Here is a 24,730-nt window from a genome sequence, read left to right as displayed (position 1 = left end):
TGTGTGTGTGTGTGTGTGTGTGTGTGTGTGTGTGTGTGTGTGTGTTTGTGTTTGTGTGTGTGTGTGTGCGCGTGCGTGCCTCTACTTATTATATGCAGCTAAGTAGACCTTTAACACACAGACTTGCTGAAGAAGAGCAGAATCGTCCTTAGGGTGATTCTTCTCATATTTCTCTCTCGTGCTCTCTCTAATTCTGCTCTCTCTCTCGATACTCACCTAGCCACTTGTGTGTGTTTTGTTCCCCTTTGCAGGTTCCTTGGCTGTGTGACGCAGACGGACTGGGCGAGGTGTGACGTGAGCAGGCACACGTGTGCGTGTGTCTGTGTGTGTGTGTGTGTGTGTGTGCCAGCGCACGCACGCATCTGTGTTCAGGAGAAGGTTGGGCTGCCTTAAAGCACAGTTTCTGCGGGAAAAGGAGCAACATCAACACACACACAAACACACATATATATACACACACACACACACACACAAGCTGCTTTGATGAGGTAACATCGGGCAGCGGAGGACAAACCTGCCCTAAGGAGCACCTTCCCTCCCCCTTCTCCCCTTCCTCACCGCCCCCTGTCCTTCATCATGGGTCAGAAGATCTCAGGGAGCATAAAGTCGGTGGACGTGCGCGGCGGCGAGCCGTCCTTCCGCCCTGTGCGTCGCGAGCTCCGCGGGCCCGACTTCTGCCGCCCGGCGCGGCTGGACCTGCTGCTGGACATGCCTCCTGCATCGCCCGATCTGCAGCTGCGCCACTCCTGGAACCCGGACGACCGCTCGCTCAACATCTTCATTAAGGACGACGACCGGCTCACCTTCCACCGGCACCCGGTGGCGCAGAGCACTGACTGCATCCGCGGCCGCGTCGGCTACACGCGCGGCCTCCACGCCTGGCGCGTCCACTGGCCCTCCCGCCAGCGCGGCACGCACGCCATCGTCGGCGTCGCCACCGGCAACGCGCCACTGCACTCGGTGGGCTACATGGCGCTGGTCGGCTGCGACGCCGAGTCCTGGGGCTGGGACCTGGGGCGCAACAAGCTCTACCACGACACCAAGAACCGGCCTCCCTCGCAGGCGCCCAGCTACCCGGACTTCCTGGAGCCCGAGGAGGCCTTCGCGCTGCCCGACGGGCTCACTGTGGTGCTGGACATGGACGAGGGCACGCTCAGCTTCATGGTGGATGGACAGTACCTGGGGGTGGCCTTCCGCGGCCTCAAGGGCAAGAAGCTCTACCCCATTGTCAGCGCCGTGTGGGGGCACTGCGAGATCACCATGAGATACATCAACGGCCTGGACCGTGAGTCACACCAATTCTGTTTAAATCTGTTGCCTTTTCTCTCCTGTCTGTCTCTCTCTCTCTCTCTCTCTCCATCCATGTTGTGTTCTTTTAAAGCTGCTTTAGATCTGCTTCTGTTCATTTATCTGGTTCCTTTTGTTTGCTCTCCCTCTCCTGTTATTCTCCCTTTCTGGCTGCTTTGAATAAGTTATTGAACTTTTGGAGTGTTTTTCTCTACACCAGAAGTGCTTTGCATACATTTATGAGAAACTCGCCACTAGGGATGGAACGGTTACCGGTTTTACGGTAGACCACAGTATAATTACTGACGGTTAGTGTTACAGGTTAATTTTAAATCATAATAAAGACCTTAGTTGATTTAATGTGTTTGAAAAACCCATGTTCAATAGCCTACTGTCCAGCATCTACCTTAGTGAGCAACAGTCTCCCAGGCGCAGGTGTAGTGTAGGTTTGATCTGAGTCAGTGGAATCATGGTGGAGGACAGTGACCGCACTCCAGAGATTTTTTCAGCCTTGCAAGTCTTGGGTCAACGCTTCAAATATCATGAGTCATCTTTGTGAACCCCACCCACTACTTTAGAGTGAATGCAAGGCGTTTAACTTCAGATCAGCGCTTGATGTGGGGACTTCGGAATGGAGAAAGTGTCCTGGTTTGTCTGTCTAACTTGCTAATAGCTTGTCAGTCATGTAAAGTGAAGGTCTCGTGCAACACTAGCAAACATGTTGTCCATCGCACACAGAGCGAAATGAAGGCCCCTTTGCTATTAACAATAAATTATGGGTACATGTGTATTTGCATGTTCTTCAAATCGAATCCTTTGATGTAGACATTTGGCAACACGTATAGTGCTAATAATAATAATTACACACACACACACACAATCACCAAACCTCATCATGAAATAGGTTAGTTATATTAATACTAATGATGTACTGAGCCACTTGGACCTGTGGCTGTTCAGAGCTTTCATTCAGTCTATTCAGCGTTAGCTTGTGTCCCCCTCACTGGAACTCCCCGGCTTCTCTGGCGGGCTCGCTTCACACTTTGGGATCTGCTGGGTTGAAGGAACTGGTTGCTTTACTCCTTTGTGTGTGTGTGTGTGTGTGTGTGTGTGTGTGTGTGTCTCTTCCCTGATTGCTGTGTGCTCTGTGTGTGTGTGTGTGTGTGTGTGTGTGGTGCCTAGATCTGACGTATCATGTCTGAGTTCAGAGATATGCCACTTTTGGAGTAGAAGTTTGGCTGTTTTTGTGTGTGAGGTGTGAGTGTGTGTGTGTGCTTTTGGAGGCATCTGATCTTTTTTTTAGCCTTTAGTTTCTCCCGCTTACCGTTTTCTCTTTGGCTCACATACACACTTTTACTTTGCAGTCTCTCTCTTTCTCCCTCTCTCTCTCTCTCTCTCTCTCTCTTGTGTCTGAGGTGCTCTCTGTTGCTCAGCAAGACATGTTCTCCTTGAACAACTTGAACAACTTCACAATCCCACTGTTCAACCTCCTGTACCAGTCATGTGATACCCTCCTGGGAGGAAGAGCCTGTGTGTTTTTTTGTGTGTGTATATATGGGTCTGTCTCTCTCTGTCTGTGTCTCTGTCTCTGTCTCTGTCTCTGTCTCTGTCTCTGTGTCTGTGTCTGTGTGCGCATTTCCTCCCACTGCCTCCTGCCAATGTACTGAACACCAGTGACTCCCTCTGAAGAGTGCTGTACCCTTGATTGAACCAGGAAGGCGTGTTGGTGTGGTCAGCGAGGGCATGTTGATGCGGCCTGGTTCAAATAAGGTTAAGGAAGTGTTCAGCAGCAGTTCGCTTTATCCTAGCACACAGGAGGGGGGTTATTCCGCATCTTAATTAAATAGGATTTTGTGTCAGAGTTCCTGCATTGATGGAAATGACCAGACCTTGAGATTGACAAATTCAGGCACTTGAAAGCTGTGTGTGTGTGTGTGTGTGTGTGTGTGTGTGTGTGTGTGTGTGTGTGTGTAGGGGGGGGTCACGTTGAATGTATTTTTTGTGAGAGGTGTGTGATCATCTCAGAACGGGCCGATGCGTAGCAGTGGCTGAAAGTGCTGTGTGAAGATGGGAACGCAGTTCAGAATTGAAAGTTGAAAAGCCATCCTTCAAAGGCCTGCTTTAAAAGGCACTTTCTTCTGAGCGGTTGGGAGAGATATGACTGAACACCTTCGCTACAGCCCATTTCATTTATCAAAGCTACGGTGTGTTACTCAGGATGTAATGCATGGATCAACTGAGCTGAATGATATCAAATTGTGTGTGTGGGTGTGTGTGTGTGTTTTAGAGAACGGAGGTGTGTGTGTCTACACGTACGTGAAGAAGTACACATGTGGCTTCTGCAAGCCAGACGAGTTATTAGGTTCTGCTCGTATCAGCACGGTGATGTATTTCCTACTGTGAAGAGACAGAAACAACAGAAAGAGTGGGAGAGGGAGAGATGGATGGATAGAGAGAGAGAGAGAGAGATGGGGAGAGAAGACAGGGAAATGAAGTCTGCCATCCTGCCTGTCTTGGTATGGGAATGTGTGAGATGTCAGAAGACATCACCAGTGGTGACACATCCAGACAGCCTCCTGCCAGCGGTTCTCACACACACACACACACCCACACCCACACACACACACACACGCACTCATACAATCCCCACCCACCACCACCATTGGATTTCTCTCCATCCAACATGCAGCTAGGTGTGGGTGGGTACGTTTGTTGATACAAGCCAATGGAGATATCAGAGCCCCATTAAGAAGGCAGGCGGAGACGGCAACAAGCGTCAATACTGCTCAGTGTGACATGGAGAGCCAGCGTGGAGAATGGAGGATTGTGGAAGAGAGTATGGGTCTGCGTTTTCATACATGCAAGCACACACACACCCACACACACACACACACACACACACACACACACAGAGCAATCAGGGAAGAGAAGCCGTGTGTGACACAAGACAGCCTCAAATCTCCTGCGTATGCCCACATGCAGGCTATGATTGAGCTGTGCTTTAGGTGTGTGTTTGTGTGGCAGCATATGGGAGCATAAGTGGAATTCTACTGGTTTCCTCCGCGGTGTATCTGTTCCTGAAAGCGCTGATTGTGTGAGACTGGAGGAGAGCAGTGGGTGTGTGTGTGTGTGTGTGTGTGTTTGTGTGTGTGTGTGTGTGTGTGTGTGTGGGTGTGTGCAAGAGAGAGAGAGAGAGAGTTTTAGGGTAGATGGACTGTGGAGGAGATGGGCCATGTTTGTGTTCAGAGATGAAGTATTGGAGATGATTGGCTATTGGTGTGTGTGTGTGTGAGGTTGAAAGACAGACACTTTTGAGTTAGAAACTGAGAGAAAGGCAAGGGGTTTTTGTTAGAAGAGACAAAAAAAGTGATTGAAAAGCAGTGGTATTGTGCACTCTTTTAAGCAAGTTCTAGAGTGTGTGTGTGTGTGTGTGTGTGTGTGTGTGTGTGTGTGTGTGTGTGAGAAGAAAACACAGGGAGGAGAGTTGCTGTTTTTGTTGAGCCTGTAAAGCAAGCTCTGTTAAGAGTGTGTGTGAGAACCAAATAGACACAGACACTATGTGTAGCTAACAGTTAGAGATTGAGTGAGTCTGCTTTTGTAGACCCTGTAGAGCAAGCTTTGTTGTGTGTGTGTGTGTTTGTGTGGGTACGCATGTTCAAGTGAGTGTGTGCGCGAGTGTTTCGGCAAGTCTGTGTGTGACGACAAGTGCGAGGGAGCTGGAGAGTGTGTGTGGTGTTTGTATAGTTTGTGTGTGTGTTTGTATAGTGTGAGTGTTTGTGTGTGTGTGTGTGTGTGTGTGTGTGTGTGTGGTCGTGGCTCTTGAGCGGGTGCTTGAGTGTGTACAGGTGTGTGAGTGTGTGTGTTTCTTCTTTGAGTGTTTATGTGAATCTGTTTGCATGGTCTGCCTGTGAATCTGTGTCTGTGTCTATCGTGGTGTTAAGGACTTCAAAAAAGACATGCCTCATCTGGATGGGGTTTAATTCAGGCCAGGAACATCCCTCCCTCCTCCTCTCCTTCCTCTCTCTGTCCGCTTTCTTTCTTTCTCTCTCTCTCTCTGTCTCTCTCTCTCTCTCTCAAAAGGCTCTTGTCAGCATGCACTGTCTTGCCTGGCATTAAAAACTCTGATTAGACTTACTTTGATTCACCAGACAACACCAGTGAATGTGCTGTGTAGTTTGTTCTGTGTAGTTTGTGTCTGCCAACCCAGGCTCCATAGGGTTTACACTTCCTTCTTTCCCCGGACAGACAGAGAGAACAGACTGCCAGAACAGAAAACTGCCCTATTTTTGCGGGGGGCATTGAGTAGCATAGCGGTTTGGGGGGGCAGTAGTTGCTTTGATGTGTTTAAGTAATTTGCAGATCTTTTCAGCTGTTTGATATTTCATGCTGCTTCTTCTCCTATTAAATGCCATACTTTAATGTCAAGGATATTTTTGGTGGAAGAATGAAGAGGTGAGCGAGTCCATGCACGCATTAGTATGCCCAGCTGTTGGCTAAATAAAATGGGTTGCATGGCTTTGTCATACGAATATGAATGTCTGCAAACATCTGCATTTTTTTTCCTTTTCTTGTATGTGCCTTGGCTCCACATCCGTAGCAACTACTCTTTCGGGATTTTTTGAAAACGGGTCCCAGAGTGGAGCCTTCTGAAAAACATGTAAAGCATCAGCATTATCTGAAATATTTTTAAAACATTCTTGCTAGCAACAGTGTTTTTTTTTTTTTTTGGTGTAGATGCTGTTCAAAACACTCCATAGTTGTATGGAAGACGTCTCAATCACAAATAGACTTTTTTTCAAAATGATGTTCTTTTTCTCCCTCTGCTCTCTCATCTCTGTGTCTCGAAGCGCGTTGGCTCCAAAAATGACTGGAGAGAGACAGACATTGACAGAGAGAGAGAGAGAGAGAGATATACACACACACACACACACAGAGAGAGACCGAGAGAGAGAGAGAGAGGAGACGCACACACACACACAGAAAAAGATGCACATATGCTCACAACGAGAGAGAGACGCGCACACGCAGAGAGACACACACACAGAGAGAGAGAGACACACACACACACACACACACACACACACACACACACACACACCCACATACATACATACATACAGAGAGAGAGTGAGACACAGAGAGAGATAGAGGGAGACAGAAGCCCACCCTGCTTGCTGTCGTCACCCTGACAGCTGCTCTCAAAATGCAGCCAAGATCAGAGTGGCTCAGGCAACCAGGAATTCCCTCTTGGAAGAGTGTCCCACCACAGACACGCATCACATGTGGAGCGCCCTGCCACTTAAGAGAGGCCCATCCTTTGGATGGTGCGAGGACAGGCAGATGTGTCTTCCCTCGGGGCAGGGGTGGGCAGGGGTGTGAGGGCACGCGCAAATTGTTGTGGTCGTTGTGTTTTGTGTGCGATCATGACTGCTTAAGTCCATAGGCACAGGCTGTGATGGCTGTTTGGACTTGATGAGATTAAGCTGTAGCCTAACTCCCAAAAGGTTAAAGACCGGACAGTTTTTCCCTGTCCTTAGTTCAGGATTTATTACCTTTAACAGAGGATGTTAAATTGGACACTGACGGCACCATTTTCACTCGGCGCAGAGGAAATAGTGTGCGAGATTTGGGACGTGCTAGCCATTGGCCCCCTTCCAGCTAGAGTGTTTGTGTGTGTCTCTGTCAGCTCCTGTGTGTGTTTGCAAGTCTGCCTTTTCACTTAGCTAAGTGGTGCATGGTGGCAGAGTGGTGGCGAGTGGCTACATACGGATGGGTCTGTGTGTTAGCGCGCGTGTTTGTGTGTGTAAATGTGTGTGTGTGTGTGTGTGTGTGTGTGTAAGCATGACACTGTGCATGAAGCTTCCAGTGTCAGTACCCAGTCATCACATGCGCCAGTCGTTATCATGCAAGTATACTTTATGTTGCCCTCTGGTCTGGTTAACTTCTTTATACAAATATGCAAACAAGCATAAGCTCATACAAATACACATGAATACACACTTACTCTCACACATTCTTACTTATGTACTCGCACTCACACTGGGCCTCATGAATGTAGTCTAAATGCCGGGGAAGTGTTCAGGAGTAAATATTTAAGGGCAGGCCAGACTAAGCCGATTTTCATACTTTTGCGGAAAATAACTTGACAAACTGGCCTCCCGGCCAGATAAATCTGCCATTTGGAGCGTTACTTTCCGTCAAGGTTAGAATCCCCTCTCCAGAGTGGGAAGGTTGCAATCTACCCTGCTATAAGGGCCTGTCTGGCCGCAAATCGGGTTTGAATCCGCGAATCTGATGACGTAATTATCCCACGTGAACGCTGGAAGCTGTCAAGTAGTCACGTACATCTTCCCAATCGCAATAAAAACAAAAAAATGTAAGTCTTCTGTTCTGTTTATGGCTGGCAAACAACGATCTAAGAAGGGCACGTTTTATTCACTGAGTTACCAAAGCAGTCTTCTTTATGGGGACTAATTTACACTGCACTGAATTACACAACTAATATTACCAGATACATATAATAGTGGACATTACACTAGGCAACATGGATCTCATTCATATCTCATCCAGTCGAAATCTTAGCAGGATTGAACACATCTTTATTACAGCGTATCAACATAAGAACAGAACATAGCTAAATCTCCGCTTAGCGTGCTAATCACTACTAATAGCACTAGAAGGTAGCCCAAAATGTGGTATTTAATACACACGATCTATCACAGTAGCAACTTCATGAAAACCCTTACTTTCATTAGGTATGCACATAATGCATCACATACAGGTCGAACAATGATGATTTAAGCATAGGAAATGTATAAGGCACAGTATGGTCAACTACTTGGCGACAAACTGAACTGTCACCAACTTAACTAGTTGTAACTTGTCGTCTTCTTCTACGAGTCTTCTTCTCCATTTCCGGTAGCACCCTTCACAGCGCCACCAACAGGCCTTGCATATGTACTACAGCATATTCACCAGTTTCAATGGGTGTGTGTGGCCGTAGAACAGCGCAGCACAGCTTTGTCTGGCAGCGATTGACTAAACCCGAATACGTTCCGGAAAGTATGAAAATCGGCTTAGTCTGGCCTTACTCTTAGAGATACTTGACTGAGATGTATACTGGAGGCATGTCAGGTTACCCCACTACTCAGCAGGCCGGTGAAGTCCTAGGTAAACATCAGCTGGGTGTGTGTGTCTGCCTGTGAGTGGATTTCGGTCTGTCTGTCTGTGCAGGCATCTGTGCATTTCTGTCTGTCTCTGTCTGTCTGTCTGTGCATGCATCTGTCTTTGCGTCTCTGTCTGTCTCTCTGTCTGTACATGTCTCTGTCTGTCTGTCTGTCTGTCTGTCTGTCTGTCTGTCTGTCTGTGTGCATGCATCTGTCTGTGTGTTTCTGTCTGTCTGTCCTCCCTCGTCCCTCATTCTCTCTCTCTCTTGTCTCCATGTATCACTGCTCTTCTGCTCTTCTGCTCTTCTGCCACCCCGCTCTCAGCCCTGCTCCACTCCACTTGGGTGTCTGTCTGCAGCAGCACAGGGCCAATTGAGAACAAACATGCAGGATTAATCACATCAGTGGCTGCTTGATCTCCTGCTCTCTCTCTCTCCCTCTCCCTCCCCCTTGCTCTCTCTCTTTATCCCTCTCGCTTTCTTTCTTTCTTTCTTTCACTCTTTCTCTCTCTCCCCCCTCTCTTTCCCTTCCTGCCCACTCTCTCTCTCTCGACCCCTCTGTCTCTCTCTCTCTTTATCTCTAACCCTCCCTCTCTCTCTCTCTCTCTCCCTCTCTCCCTCTTTCTCTCCCTTCCTCCCACCCTCCCTCTTTTTATCTCTCCCTTCCTCCCACCCTCTCTCTCTCCCTTCCTCTGCCTCTCTCTCTCTCTCTCTCTCTCTCTCTCTCTCTCTCTCTCTCTCTCTCTCTCTCTCTCTCTCTCTTTTTCACACTTACACTCTTCCTGGGAAGATGGAAGAAGAGGGAGGGGGGCAAACCCAGACACCCCCCAGTGCCACGTCTACCTCTCTCTACTCAAAAAAAAGAAAGATAATCCCCCCCCTCTTCCTCCTCTTCTGTCCTACCTCTGTCCCCCATCCCTCTCTTTCTCTCTCTCCTTCTTTTCCTCCCTCTCCCTCTCTCTCTCTCTCTCTCGTTCCCCTCTCTCTCCCTCTCCCTCTCTGTGTGAATGAGAGCAGCTGGTGGTAATGTTGGTGCTCTACTCCTGGAGGGCTTGCCGGGGAAACGAACGTCTGAAAGGGGCGTTTAGTGCCAGTCGCCTTGCCACACCACACCACGAAGGTTTTTAATTGGCCGACACGGCAGCTGCCAGTTTGAAAGCTGTGAAGGGGGCTGTGTCTGGTAGACCTGAGGAAGGTAGTTGTGTGGGTGTGTGTTGGTATAGAGCAATATTGTGTGTGTGTGTGTGTTCGGAGAGAATCATTTTGGGTTTGTCTGTGTGTGTACAAGAAATGGTGTGTTTGTCTGTGTATGTTGGCATAGAGAGATTGTTTGTTTGTGTGTGTGTGTGTGTGTGTGTGTGTGTGTGTGTGTGTGTGCGCGCGCATAAATATACAGATGAAGTGTGGGTGTGCGTGTGTTGGCCTAGAGAGATTATGTGTGTGTGTTTGAGTGTGTGCATACAGAGATAGAAAGTGTGTGTGTGTGTGTGTTGGCCTAGAGAGAGAGAGAGAGAGAGAGAGAGAGAGAGAGAGAGAGAGAGAGAGAGAGAGAGAGAGTGTGTGTGAGTGTGTGTATTTGAGTGGTATTTGAAGGGTGTGCTAGTCACTAGGTTATTATCAAGAGCACAGTTTAGGGGTGAATGGATACCCAACAGAAAGTACCACTGTTTTGCCAGGTAAATCACACAAAAGGAAAGGACGGATGAGGAAATGCTGTGTTCTGTAGTGCTTTTCTAGATTGTTCTGATGTAAATGCCTCTTTGAAGAACTGCACACTGTAGCTCTGTGAGCGGAAAATGGAGTGTTTCTAGAGCATTCTGAAACATCCTCCAAGTCCTTTAACCTGGTAAGCAATGACTGTATCTTGGTTGTCGGGAAGGCAGAGGAGCAGATCGGAGCAGAAGCTGCCCCTCCCTCACTGGTGGAGATCAGGTCCCCAGATGTTTGAAGATGAGACGCTAGAGCCAAGGTGATGGAATCTGATGTCTCTTTTTCCCCTCCTTTCCTCTCTCTATCCCTTTCTCCCTCACCGGCCTACTTCTAAATACAGAACACCTTCTCCTTTTTCCCCAATACTCCTTTGATCCCTTTCACTGCCTGGTGTAGACACACACTCACACACACACACCAGGGGCGTGTGTACGAGTCAGGGCTTGAGAGGAAGATGAGTGAGTGAGAGAGAGAGAGAGAGAGAAAGAAAGAACAGACTCCTGTATATTTCCTGTGGGTGGATTTAGCAAAAAAACTGAAGCGGAACAGAAGGGTGTAAGGATTGTCCTCTGTCAGGCGTGAGCAACACAACGGGGGAAGAACGCCCGCCCTCCCTCCCTCCGCTTCAGGCTCTCTCTCACCTGCCGTCTCGCTGAAAGACAGCTGCAAAGAAAGACACAAAAAAAAAGACATCGTGGCCATGGCAACGTGGGGCCAGGACAATGGAGTCGCTCTTCGTATTCTTCATTTTCAAGAGAATCTTTTAAAAAGTAATTTCACAGTTGGATTTCCTTTTCTGATATTCTCATCTCCATGACTCCACATGGCTACAATGTGCTTCTGCTCACCTGAAGTGCATTATGGGAAAAACCATAGTCAGCTGTATCCAGACTGTGATAAACAGATTCAGATGAAAAGAGCGCTGAGTGGACTAAAGTGTCCATTGGCAGAAGCTCAGATAGAGCTGTAATGACCCCTCTGTGCTGCGTTGTCCTCGGCCCCACAGTGCTCTCTCCTCCAGGCTTCACCAGGTGACTGGCTTTGACATTGATGAATTGCTTAACTGCCATTATGTCTGTGTGAGAGTGAAGTGGCTCAGGTTTATTTCCATACCCTGCCCGTTCTTTTCAACTGACTGGAAGAGCACACCTGTCTACTGGAAGTGACCCTGTGTGTGTGTGTGTGTGTGTGTGTGTGTGGCTATGCGTGTGTGTGAGTGAGTAAGTGATTAGGTGTGTGTCTGTTTTGAATGAGGTAGTCTGTATTTTGCCTATGTTCTCTGCATATTTGCATGTGCCATTGATCCGTGGATCATGATATGCTAAGACTTCTTTTGCTGGTTGGGTAGTGGGGTTATCTGCGAGGACAAAGACAGACACAGACAGTGACACACACACACATGCACACATCCCATTTTCCAGTCTGTTGGCACAGCAGATTTCAAGAAATTCAGGTCTAGGGAACTATTGCATTGTAGTTTAGTGTGACACACACACACACACACACACACTCAGGGGGGTGGGATTTGCTGTTGGTGAGTGCTCTAAGCTGATTCCAGATCAGTTGTTTGGGACCAGTAACACGTTCCTCTGACACCGATACCCTATTCTTCCAGCCACAGCCTCTCATCAAGTCCTTCAGCTCACGAATGCTGGCAGCTTAGTCTGGCATTGGTGTATGTGCATCTACGCCTGAGATTAAGGCTGCATTTACCACCACTCACGTCCTGCATCCAGGCTGCAGAGCCATTGTTACGCCCAAACAACACAACACCGAGGAAGAGGGAAAGCACGGCAAACATATGCTGCCAGATTTTAGTCTCTCTCTCACTCGCACACACACACACGCACGCACACACACACACACACATAGAAACAACCCCCACCATGCCACCCCCAAACAACCTCTCTAAAAATAAAACAGAATTCACACACACACACACACACACACACACACACTCTCCAAGTCCAATTCGTAATTAGCATTTGAAAGCAATGGCGTAGTGCAAACATCTGTTTCCTCATTGTGTTCCTGACGCAGCAGGCCTTGTTATTACTGTGGGAGGGTGGCAGTGCCTTCATGCCTGCCTGCAGAGCTTATATTTGCCTTTCCCTGGCTCTCAGCTGCCCAGGCCCTGTTTGTAGGAACCCCTCCACACACACACACACACACACACACACACACACACACACACACACACACCCAAATGTCATATGCATATACAAGCACACACATACATTATATACAAGCTCACACTTAACCCTAGGTCTGCAGTGGCACTAATTCTATCCAAAGGCTTTTGAGATATCCGAGGGTTCGGTGTGAGGCCTAAGGCTAGGGCTTGAGAAGCCATCAAGCCCTAGCCCAAGCCATCAAGATGAGGACTAAATTGAACCCCAAGGTTTAGATGGAGGGTTGAGTCTAACACTAAGAGAAGACTGTAAGATGGCATGTTGAGGTAAGGACAGAATGATGCCTCGAAAGGTTAGGTGGGAGGTCGAGGTTAGGACCAAGGACACCTTCTACTCCTGTGGACGGACGGTGTTCTGTTGGCCCGCTATAGAGCTCCTGTGGGAGCATCTGACCTAGCTTGATTAGCTCGGATCAGGCTGAAGTTATGTTAATGGATGGAGGGATTGGGTGATGTAGCGCGGCCGCAGAGATTCAATCTCTCTGCCCCTTCTGGAGGAATGTGACTCGGTGGCGGGTGGGAGGGAGGTAGCAGTGCGGCTCCTGTAAATCTTGCATAGACTCGAGCTCAGGTCGTTTTACCGTTGGGCGCCAGGCTCGTGTACCATCCTGTCCTGTTAGCAGTGTGCCGGATCGATCTCACGGCGATCTTGCCCCCTCCCTGCCGCCACCCAAGCTGAAATCCATCCAACCTTGCATCCTTGCAACCACAATCCCCAACCCCAGAGTCACTTACTGAACTAGTAGAAGTGTTCCTGTTCGGAAGAACAGCTTCATTGCATAGGTTTTCTGTAAACAGAAGCAGATCATTATGTGACTGATGGCAAGAATAGAAATTAAATTTAAGGGCGTTGTATAAATAAAGTGGTACAGTGGCACATCCACTCTCATGTCCTCTCTGCTGACCCACAGAATACCCATCCAGTCTCATGTCCTCCTACCGTATGGACCAGGCCATGCCTTTTTTTTCTCTCTTGGGCAAAACCCTCCACTTCTCCCTCTGCCTGATCTCTCTAATGTCACTTTTTATCTCTGATTTTGTCTTTTGTTTAGTTTTTATTCCATGTCATCATTCCTTCTCAGCCTTCACACAGCACTGCACTGCACTGCACTGAGAATAATTAAAACCCACTTAAGGCCCCTAAAAAAAATCCTTTTATCATTTTCCCATAAAATGACTCGTCATGTCCGCCGGCTCCATGTCCGCCTGCTGATGGCCGTGCAGCTCAGACCCTGGGAGGCCAGAGCCAGCTTTCAATGAGAGCTGGAGGAGACTTAGTGCTGCGTAAGCGCTCCTGCGCTCCATCCCTTTGAATGATGGCCCTTCATCACTCATTTCCCATGCATGCTAGATGAGGGCCCCGCCATAAGTGCACGGGCTTGGGCACCAGCAGAGACTATACCCATCACCCACCCAGACATGCCCCCTAACACCTCACCCACCCCCCCACCCAGCATAGCGCAGTGCAGTGCAGACGGTAGTTTGTGTAGGGTGATTGATGTGAGTTGTGACTGCGTAACCATAAAGCGATATTATGACTGCAGCAATTTTCCCTTTAGCTTCTATCCTCTTTTTGATTTCCCTTTGGACTTACAGAATTAGAAGGACATTGAATGGATCTATGCGATGTCCTTCATGCATATAATTCTCTACGCTTCATCGTTTGCTCATAATTGAATTGCATCAAGCAAGCACAACTCTTGATTCACATCCTTTTCAGTGTTTAAGATTGAACAGAGAGACACTTTGGATAAACATTTATTTCTACCCTTTCTAGCTCTTTGGCCTGGACAGAGAGCAGATTAATATGTCTGTCTGTCTGTTTGTCTGTCTGTCTGTCTGTCTTTCTCTCTCTTTGTGTGTGTGGTCTAGCCTAATAATCCAATTCTCACAATACACACACACACACACACACACACACACAACACAGCACAGCACAGCACAGCACAGCACAGCACATGGCATCCACATGCTTGCACACATATTTACCCCATGCCTAACCCACACACACACACGTCTTCTGAAAAGTGTCCCCAAGTGATTTCCTATCCTCCCGTTTATCTGAAATGGTAATCTTCATATTCTAAGAAGCTCTTGCCTGAAGGGAGGATTACACTCATGCCATGAAAATTGTCTGCGGACTGCACAGACAGCGGCCCCCTCCCCGGCCATATCTCCCAGCCCTCTCTCTTCTGGCTCTATTGTGCTTGAGTCTATTCATTTAAGGCACTCAGCTCACACCCTTTTCATCTAATCTGAAATGTTATACGGCTACATACCACTTCAACAGATGTCCTAAACGCACAAGCGCGAAGATGCTTTTATGTTAACAGTGCAACTGGTAGTCTCAACGCACAGAGGTGTGTGTGTGTCTTTGTGTGTCTGTCTCTGTGTGTGTGTGTGTCTGTGTGTGTGTGTTGTGTGTGTGTGTGTGTGTGTGTGTGTTTCTAACAGCAATAGTTCCTTTTTATGAGCGTTTTGGGGATTTGAGGTAATGAAAAAAGAGTCCTTGAGAGATGAAGCCTCAGAGGGGGCAGGAAGGGTAGCTTTATTAAACAGGTGCTCCCTGAGCAGTTAATGAGCATTCTGGGAGCGCAGATAGCGCAAGAAACATGTATGAGGGGTAGGAGCAGATAAAGCACTAAAGCTTGACGTATACACAGATGTGTTCATTAGAGTGATGTTGTCTGTGGAGTCCAATAAAGACGAGTTAATCTGTTTGTTCATATGAGCCCTCTGGCTTCAGAACGGTCCAGTTCTGGTGCAGTTCTGGGCGGTCTCCAGTCTGTCCCGGCTTCAGCTGCTGTGAGGGCGGAGTGCCAGGGCTGAGTTGCGTCATCCAGCAGATGCAAGGCAGTGGGCAGACATGGTAGAGGGAGATATGGTTAAATTATGCATGGCAGTAAGGTGGTGGTGGTGGGGGTGTTGGTGGCTGATGTTGCTCATAATTACTGAGTGCAGGTCAGTAGCGTATGCCGATTCTGCCGAATGGCTGTCGCGTGTGTGTGATGCGTCTGAGCGGTTTTGAAGATCAGCCGGCTGGTTGGGCTCTGCATCTGGTGGGGAGAAGTTTTGGATGGAAGTTTGTTCGTTATTGGCAAACAACAGCGGCAGGAGCAGCAGCAGTGTGAACCGCTTAGACACACACACACACACACAGGCGAACACACTTATCCTGGTTCAGATCCAGGCACCTGCTGTATGGGAGGATGCTGGGTAATTATGACCTCGAGTCTGAACACGGTGCTTCCCCGCACTGGCACAAGTCACAAGCTATAAAAGGTTTGAGCTTCTGAAACCTCACTCTGCTTACTACTCTGCTTTTGTTCTGCGCCCCCCCTCTCATTGTCTTTCATTGATGGAGTTGTTTTGCCAAGATTAAAGGAACCAGATAACAGAAGCGCCGCTTTAGATTGAGACCACGTGCAAATGGGTGATCAGTTAAAGAACACTCTCACGGATGGGCTCTGTGTGATACGGCTGGCTGTCAACTCAAAGGAGTGTTAACGAGGAGAGAGAGAGAGAGAGAGAGAGAGAGAGAGAGAGAGAGAGAGAGAGAGAGAGAGAGAGAGAGAGAGAGAGAGAGAGAGAGAGAGAGAGAGAGAGAGAGAGAGAGAGAGAGAGAGAGAGAGAGAGAGAGAGAGAGAGAGAGAGAGAGAGAGAGAGAGAGAGAGAGAGAGAGAGAGAGAGAGAGAGAGAGAGAGAGATTTTTTTTTTGATTTTGAACAAACTTTTTATTATACAACAGTTACAAGTTACCAGACAGATCCTTTCACCACCACCTATACACACACCACAGTGAAGAAATCAACACAAGCACAACAGAAAGGAAAAACAATACTAATTCTGAATTTAACAACATTTCATTTGACCACTCATTTTGCAGTTAAATACATGCGGAGGCGAGCAACCTCCTCCTCATCAAAGGCACCCTCTCTTATGTAACAGGCAACATCATTAATCAACCGAGACCGCTTTGGGAAAAAAAAACCAATGTCAACGCTTTTTTCACCTTTGGTGTTACGCAAAAAGCGACGGATCTCCGTCGCTTTGTAATACACTGGAAAACTCACCACTGAACACTCAGACCCGTCAGACCCCACAGACTCATCTTTGTTTACATCACTGTTAACCTCTGCCTGATCCACCAATTTCCTCTTCAAAGCTGGCTCTTTGAAACGTCTCTCCGTTTCCATCGCTGCTACCACATCCGACATTGCTATACCAGTCTTTTCCTCGCGAGGACCAGAAAGTTCTGTGACTGAGTCAAGGGAAAAGATCTCAGCCACCTCACCACCTGTCACAGCAGCCTCCTTCAAAGGCCGGTCATACACCACAGGTTCCGTAGCGACAGGCTCCGCCGCAACAGACCCACCCGCTGCCGGCTCACCAGCCGGAGGCGCTGGGCGGTCCGACACGACAGGGCCAGCCAAAGGGACGTCAGTCAAAAGGCAATCAGGTGCAGGTGGATCCGAAGCGGGAGAGTCAGCAGGGGTTCCTGCAGTTTCCTCCCCTTTTTCCGGACAGGCTCTCGCCAGGTGCCCTAATCCCCCACACCTGTAACACTTCATCATCGAAGTTGACGTAGCAAACACTACATACTCAAAACCCTCAACTTTAAAATTAAAACTAAGTTCGAGGTCAGTCTGTCCATTTTTCAGGACCATGTAAACCTGTCTTCTAAAAGACACCATGTGCTTAACCAGGGATGACTTGCAACCCAGGTAAATTTTCCTGATAGGGGAAACTACTTTTCCAAAGCGAGATAACTCGCGTACAATAACCTCGTCTTTAATAAAGGGAGGAACATTAGACAAAGTGATTTTCCTCGCAGGACTACTGAGAGGACGAACGGGCGTAAATTCGCCCCCAATATTAATGCCATGTTTAATGACCTCGTGGGCCTTATCGATTGAGCTCAAAAATAAAACAATTGCCTGGTTCATTCTCGAGGCAGAAACTACATTTTCGTAGCCTACTAACTTCCCCATAGCTAGACTTACATCCTCAATGCTTAACTTTAAAGACTCAATTTTAACGCCATGTCGGCGGGTTAAATATTCAAAATCCATTGTTCCCCGAGGTACCACGCACCGGTAAGCCGGTAAGCACCTCCGGGAAAAACAGCCAAATACACAAAATAAGTAGACCACCTAATGGTCAAAACTAAAGCATATATATACACAAATACACACAATACAAACACGCAAACAAAGTTAGAAGAGTGAGAACGCCACAGACGGCAAACCTGTCGCACTCACACTCAACGCGCTCCACTCAGTCGCTCAGGAGCTCACCACAAACACGTCCACTCAGTTCGAGAGAGAGAGAGAGAGAGAGAGAGAGAGAAGGCAAAATATTTCTGAAGGCAGCAAATGCAGCAGGCATGCAGAAGCCTAACAGAAATCGAGCAAAGAACAAAACTGAGGAAAAATGGTTTGACAAAGAGTGTAAACAACTCAGGACTGAAGTGAGACATATTTCCAACCAAAAGCATCACCAGCCCGAAAATACAAATATTAGAAAAAACTACCATGAAACTCTTAAACACTATAAAAGGCTGCTGAGAAAGAAAAAACAAAACCAAACCAACAAAACCCTCAACAAAATTGAAGAATCTATACAAAATAATCAATTTTGGGAGATGTGGAAAGGTCTGAATAAAGCAAAACCACAAAATCTACCGATTCAAAATGGTGATGTCTGGAAAAAACACTTTGAAAATTTGTATACAGACATCCAACCTCAAGATCTAAATTCTAATTACGAAAAAACCATGGAAAAATTACAATCGCTTGAAAAGACAATTAAAGACAACCAAAACGCCCTTGACTTCCAAATTACACAATTTGAACTTGAATCTAAAATTAAAAAACTCAAAACGAAAAAATCCTGCAGCCCTGATCACATCAGAGGAGAAATGATTAAAAACAGCACCCCTGAACTGCAAAGGGCTATCCTCAAACTGTTCAATCTCATCTTAACCTCTGGCTGTTTTCCTGACATCTGGAGCCAAGGGTATATTACACCCATCTATAAAAGTGGAGATAAACTAGACCCCAATAATTTCAGAGGCATCTGTGTGAACAGTAGTCTGGGGAAGGTGTTTAGCAGCATCATCAATGAACGAATAGCAGCATTCCTTAAGGAGCACAATGTCCTCAGCAAAGGTCAAATTGGATTTCTTCCAAGTTACCGCACTACGGACCACATTTACACACTACACACCCTAGTAACTAAACATGTAAACCAAACACAAAAAGGAAAAATATTTGCTTGTTTTGTTGATTTCAAAAAAGCATTTGATTCAATCTGGCATGAAGGACTATTTTATAAACTTCTACAAAGCGGTGTAGGGGGTAAAGTTTACCAACTAGTTAAGGAAATGTACTCTGAAAACAGAAATGCTGTGAAAATTGGTGACAAAATTACAGAATACTTCACCCAAAAAAGAGGGGTGAGGCAGGGCTGTAGCCTCAGTCCAACTCTGTTCAATATTTACATCAATGAGTTAGCGGTACAGTTGGAACAGTCTACAGCTCCTGGCCTTACCCTAAAAGACAAAGAAATTAAATTCCTCCTCTATGCAGATGACCTGGTGCTGATGTCTCCCACTGCACAGGGACTACAACAGCACCTGGACCTGCTAGAGAAATACTGTCAGCAATGGGCCCTGACAGTAAACCTAAAAAAGACAAACATTATGGTATTCCAAAAGAAGCCCAGATGTCAGGAACACAGATACCATTTTAATCTAGGCAGCACCGCCCTAGATCACACGATGCAGTACACTTACCTTGGCTTGATTATAACTGCATCAGGGAGTTTCAGCATGGCAGTGAATGCACTAAAAGAAAAGGCTCGCAGAGCACTATATGCAATAAAAAGAAACTTCTGGAACATAAACATACCAATTCAAGTTTGGTGCAAAATCTTTGATTGTGTAATCCAGCCCATTGCGCTGTATGGAAGTGAGGTATGGGGTCCACTCAGTGAGCATAGCTACACTAGATGGGACAAACATCCTATAGAAAGCTTACATGCAGAGTTCTGCCGATTGATCTTAAAAATCCAAAAGAAAACACCAACAAATGCATGCAGAGCAGAACTAGGCAGATTCCCATTGGCCATCAACATGCAAAAAAGAGCCCTCAAATTCTGGATACATTTACAAACAAGTCCCACTGACACACTGCACTTTAATGCAGTAAAAACTCAAGATCTGAACCCTGAAAAGAGTCCTCTAAGTCAGCTTGTACTGAGACTAACTAATCTCCCCCTAACAGTCATTAATAACTTCTCTCAGACAAGCGCTGCTTTCAAACTGAACACCAATACGATCATTCAAGAATCTAAAGAAAAATATCTTGAACATTGGCAAAAGGAGACAAAAAAACAAAGCAAATTAGAATGTTACCGGTCCATAAAATCAGAATACCAATTGGAAGAATATCTCTTTACTGTTAGAGATATAAAGCAGAGACAGATCCTGACCAAATACAGACTAAGTGACCACTATCTTGCCATAGAAAAAGGCAGACAAAGAAAATCCTGGCTGCCAAGAGAGCAACGAATATGTGGTCACTGCGTAACAGGTGAGGTCGAGACAGAGGTGCACTTTCTTCTTCACTGTGAGAAATTCAATAATATAAGGAAGTCATACTTTGACAGGTTTACGAGCCTAATCCCAGGCTTCCAAAATCTAGAGGAACGGGAAAAGATGTCAGTCTTGCTTGGACAGCAGGGACAGACAGCGGGTCTTGCTGCCAAATTTGTCTGTGAATGCCATAGGGCAAGGGACGGTGATTGTGGTCTGTGAAGCTCTACACACACACACACACACACACACACACACACACAAGCACACACACACCCCAACAGTCACACACACACACACACAATCACACACACACACACGGTCACACACGCGCACACACACACACACACACACACACACTTTTGTCTGTTGATATGTGTAGATTTATGTCTGTGCTATGCTTTGGCAATGCAAACTATATTTGTCATGCCAATAAAGCTCATTTGAATTTGAATTTGAATTTGAGAAGGTCGTTTTAGAGAGGATAAAAGGCTGTGGCGGCTCTTCACTGTGAAAATACCCTCATGCAGTCTCCAACCTGGAGTGGATTTTGAATGAATAGCTCAGGGAACAAGTGCAAGAAATTGCCTGGCCATCTGACACAGTGCCTTTCATATCCATCTGTGTGCAGCGTCTGGCTCCGCGGCTCTGTCCTGATAACGCCTTACATAAGTCCTGTACAAATGCCTTTGATAAGGCTTGTCCATTAATCAGTGCGGTCTGTACAGTCATAACGGGCGTCCTTGGGGATGTCGGCCTGATTGGAGACCTGCCCTAGACTCCCGCTCTTTCTGCGGTGTAGAGATTGCATCTAATAAGATTACAGGCCACTGGCCCCCATAACTTCCCAAAGTCTCTGCTGTGAGATTTTTATTTTAGACAGATAGCGCTCTGCCAACCTCAGAGAGAGTGTGTGTGTGTGTGTGTGTGTGTGTGTGTGTGTGGTGTGTGTGTGGTGTGTGTGTGTGTGTGTGTTTGTGGCACTTATGATCAGACAACACACACACAATCAGACATACTGTGACTCAGAAACTGTGGAAACTCCTGAGCCATGGTTACCTAACACCGCAGTGTCGTCACCAGGGCGGTTAGTGCATCACGTCAATAGGACAAAGACATGCAGTGCTTTTGTGAGTTAAGGACTGCCGATAAGAAACAGAAAAAATCTAAACCCATCTTGCTGTGACTTTGTTCGATGCCTTAAGTAAGGCAACCTAATAGTCTCTAATGGGGGGTTGGATGGTATACCATAGGCCCTTCATGCCCAGGGCCTGCTGTGTCAGTTAGTAGTTAAGCTCCTCATAAGCCACAGGCTCCCAAGGCTCCCAAGCATGGCTCCCAAGGCTTTTCAGTGGAAACATAGCTCTCTGCTTAAGTATGCATTAGAGTAAGTGTGGACACTTCAGTGCGTAATACAGGAGGAGTTATGCCAACTAAACATTTATAGTGCTCAGACATAAAAACCAGAATTAATTGTTTGATTTTCATTTTTTTTTTATTTCTTCTGGTAGTGACCATCTTTTAAAGTCACTTAGGTATGTTGTTCTCATTCTGGTTGTAAATAACAGCTCTTGAACTTTGAGCAAGCTGTAGCGGGTACAGTTTTTCCGTGGTCACACTGCTTGATTACTGAAAAATAAAGCTGTCTGAATGAATGGTAAATCATGCTCAGGCCTGCCAGCAGCAGAGACGCAGCCACCTTAGCCTTGGCACACTGCCTTTAGCATTGGGCTCTTTGGCTGGCGCCTGCCTGAGTAGGGGGAGACTGTATCCATACTCAGCCATGTGTCCACCCCATGATGCCTTTCTTGTCTCTCTTTCTCCATCTCCCACCTGTCCTTCGCCTCCCTCTCTCTGCGTCTCCACTCCTCCTCCATGCGACAGTACATGATGAGGGAGAAGTGCCAAGCACCATTCTCCATCACCCAATCCTCCACCTTCTCCAGCATCCGGGTCACCTGCACCCTGTCCCCCGGAGCCTTGTTGTTCACCACGTGGCACCTGTAGCGACAGGCTCCCAGCAGCCACTGCAGCTGCTCGCCGGCGCCCTCTAGGAACTGATGGAGCGTGCGTCCCTGTTCGGCCGCCAGCTTGTCCCCCAGCGTGAACACCACCATAGTGTGGCTCCAGACCCCAGGGGTGAGCAGCTCCATGCGGGCCTGAAGGGCGGCGCTCTCCCTCTGGTTGAAGGGGAGGAGGGGAAGCACCAGCAGCAGGGCGTGGGGCCCCGGGTCACATAGTTTCAGTGCGCTCAGCAGCTCCAGCTTCTCGCTTTTGGGCACCTTCCTCCTCCTCATCCTCCCCTCAGCCTCCTCATCTTCCTCCCGCGAGCGCCAGCCGTGGGTGTCCACCACCAGGAGTGGCCGTCCACTCGCCTCTCCCCGGGCCGCCGCGGTGCCCCGTCCACCCCGCGTGTCGAAAGCCTGCCGGCCCAACAGCAGGTTGCCCAGGGAACTCTTCCCCACCCGGCTTGGCCCCAGTACCAGCAGCCTCAGCTCTGGGCCTGTGACGGCAAGCAAGCCAACAGAAACATTAGCGTGTCAGCATTAGCGTGTCAGCATTACCACAACAGCCCAGCACATTAAAAGCCGCAGTCCCCAATTCTAATCCAAAACACTTTTTGTCAAATTCAGCGAAGTGATCCTGTGTGTTCACTCAAAAAGAAGAAAAAAAAAACCTAGTCTAGCCAATCAGCAACATTTGCTTTAGGAGCACTGAAGGGAGGGGTTTACAGAAGACTGTACCTTTTTAAGCCTTTTAAACGCTATTGTGTGTCTAGACCGTCCCCTGGCACAGATTGCTGTTTACTCTGCTGTTTCTGGCATTTCAGAGGGGTTTGCATTTTTTTTCCCCTTCTCTTTTTTTGTGTAAACAGTGTTTAGAGTATCCGGGGTAAAACGAATGTGATGAATAGGCTCTGATTTGACAGCGTGGCAAAGACATTTTAGACATCAAGAGTCATTTTTCATTCGCACTCATGTCCCCTACAGGCATGATGGAAGCCAGTGATTATCTCTCGCTCTTTTGTTCGCCTTTTAGGAATTTATTTTCCCGCAATTTAGCACTTCTCCAACTTAATTATGCAAAATACGGTTTGAGATGATTCACCAGCATTAAGACGTTTTGTGATTAGAGAGGCACAGGCTGAGAGATTGCTGTAGCCCGTCTATTTGGGATGACTAGTCTGTCTCACAGAAACACACACCAGGACTGACTCACCCCCGACACGGCGGACAGACACACTACTTAAACTTAAAACCACCTTACCTCTGCCCTGTGTGATTCCTTCGTCCATTCTCTACCATCAAAAGTCATTGAACCCTTGGTCTTTAAAAAGGCTGTTAGTAGTTTAACGCCAGCTTGTGGGTGTCCATCCAGCGGTGTTACCTGCGTCTGCGAAGACGTTAGTCTGCCTAGTCCTTTGAAAGCCGCAATATCACCAGGAACAGTAAGGCACCTCCTATCATGACGCGATGGCCGGCCGTGTGCAGGAACAGATTGCAGGTTCAAGGGCTGCCTGTAAAGTTTTACGAATGTTGACCAAGAAGGGCGGATACGAGTAAACACTCGAGTAGAGCCTTAATGCAGCGGTGCCTGTGAAGTCGTAAAAACCCATAAAATCGCAATGATTATGATGAATGCATTCGAACACGTGGAGGAAGCTGTACACACACACACAAACACAGTCACATTTCATCATCAGAGCCAGTATAGGAGGGTGGCTGCACATGGGTTTTTATTGTGTCAATAACAGCAAACACTAACTGGGAAGAGGAGAGAGCTGCAGTAAAAACAAAAACAGCCATAAGCTGTTTCCGTAAGCATAGCCAATAAAGAGAAAGAGACAGACACAGAGAAACCAGGAAAGAGAGGTTTAGTGGGTTCAGTTAAAACGAAGTAAGCGATATTAAACAAACTGTCACATTATTGTCATCCTGTGTGGTGCTTGTGCTCCAATGTCTCCTCGCTCCCAGGTGAAAGGCACTGAGGATAAGACGCTTTAACAGCTGCGTGTCATTTCATGTAATGAATGCTGACGTTGATGGGCCTTGCTGCCGATACAATCCGATTCATGCCTTGCATACGCCACCACCCAGTCACTCAAACACATGCAGTTGAACTGGAATGAATGCTCTGTGCAGCACGTCAGTCTGTGGAGTGCTCCGGTTCCTTCCTTCGGATCTGGCCCAGTTCTGGCCCACACACGGATGTATGTCGGCGATGCTTGCGTCCTGCCTCAGTCCCAGTAATGGCCGTAATGTGGATAGGGTTGAGTTGGAGCCCCAGTGCCTGAGGCCTGAGGCCTGTCTGAGGTACTTGGGCCTCGGGTTGGAGCACAGATTGAATCTGAGAGCGAGAAGGGCAAACCTCAGCTGTCTCTGGTGCTGATGACCTTAATATGACCTTAAGTATTTCACTGTGCTCATGCTTTATTAACACTGAGGCTAATGGTGTGTCAATGCCAGTGCATGTGCCAGTAATGTTAGGTAGATAAAGAACTCCTGAGGGGTCTGAGAAGGGTTCAGAGTGTAGCAGCCAGCTGCAGCTCAGGCTACATAGAGCAGGTGAAACTGTCTGTCTGCTGCTAGAAGGCTGCGGATTATACTCACACACAGCCCACTTCTAGACAAACACACACACGAGCACTCTCTCTCTTTATCTCTCTCTCTCTCTCTCTCTCTCTCTCTCTCTCTCTCTCTCTCTCTCTTTCCTCAACCTTCTCACTCTCCCTCATTCCCTCCCTCTCTGTCTGTCGCTGCGTGACACAGACCTAATAGAT

The 24,730-nt window shown here is 47.5% G+C and overlaps 1 protein-coding gene across 1 annotated transcript in view; it reads left to right on the top strand.

Annotated features, from left to right (window-relative positions):
* Positions 1-24,730, top strand: part of spsb4a (splA/ryanodine receptor domain and SOCS box containing 4a) — a 65,982-nt gene that overhangs the window by 27,749 nt on the left and 13,503 nt on the right. Inside the window, exon 3 of the mRNA XM_080838034.1 lies at positions 252-1,285. Within this exon, the coding sequence (XP_080694160.1) occupies positions 577-1,285 (709 nt within the window). The 5' untranslated portion in view covers positions 252-576. The remainder of the gene's footprint in view (positions 1-251; positions 1,286-24,730) is intronic.

Source organism: Sprattus sprattus (genome assembly GCF_963457725.1).
Source record: "Sprattus sprattus genome assembly, chromosome: 4".
In the NCBI taxonomy this organism is placed as follows: Eukaryota; Metazoa; Chordata; class Actinopteri; order Clupeiformes; family Clupeidae; genus Sprattus; species Sprattus sprattus.
Note: the sequence above shows the minus strand (reverse complement) of the source record. Positions and strands in the feature narration are given on the sequence as shown.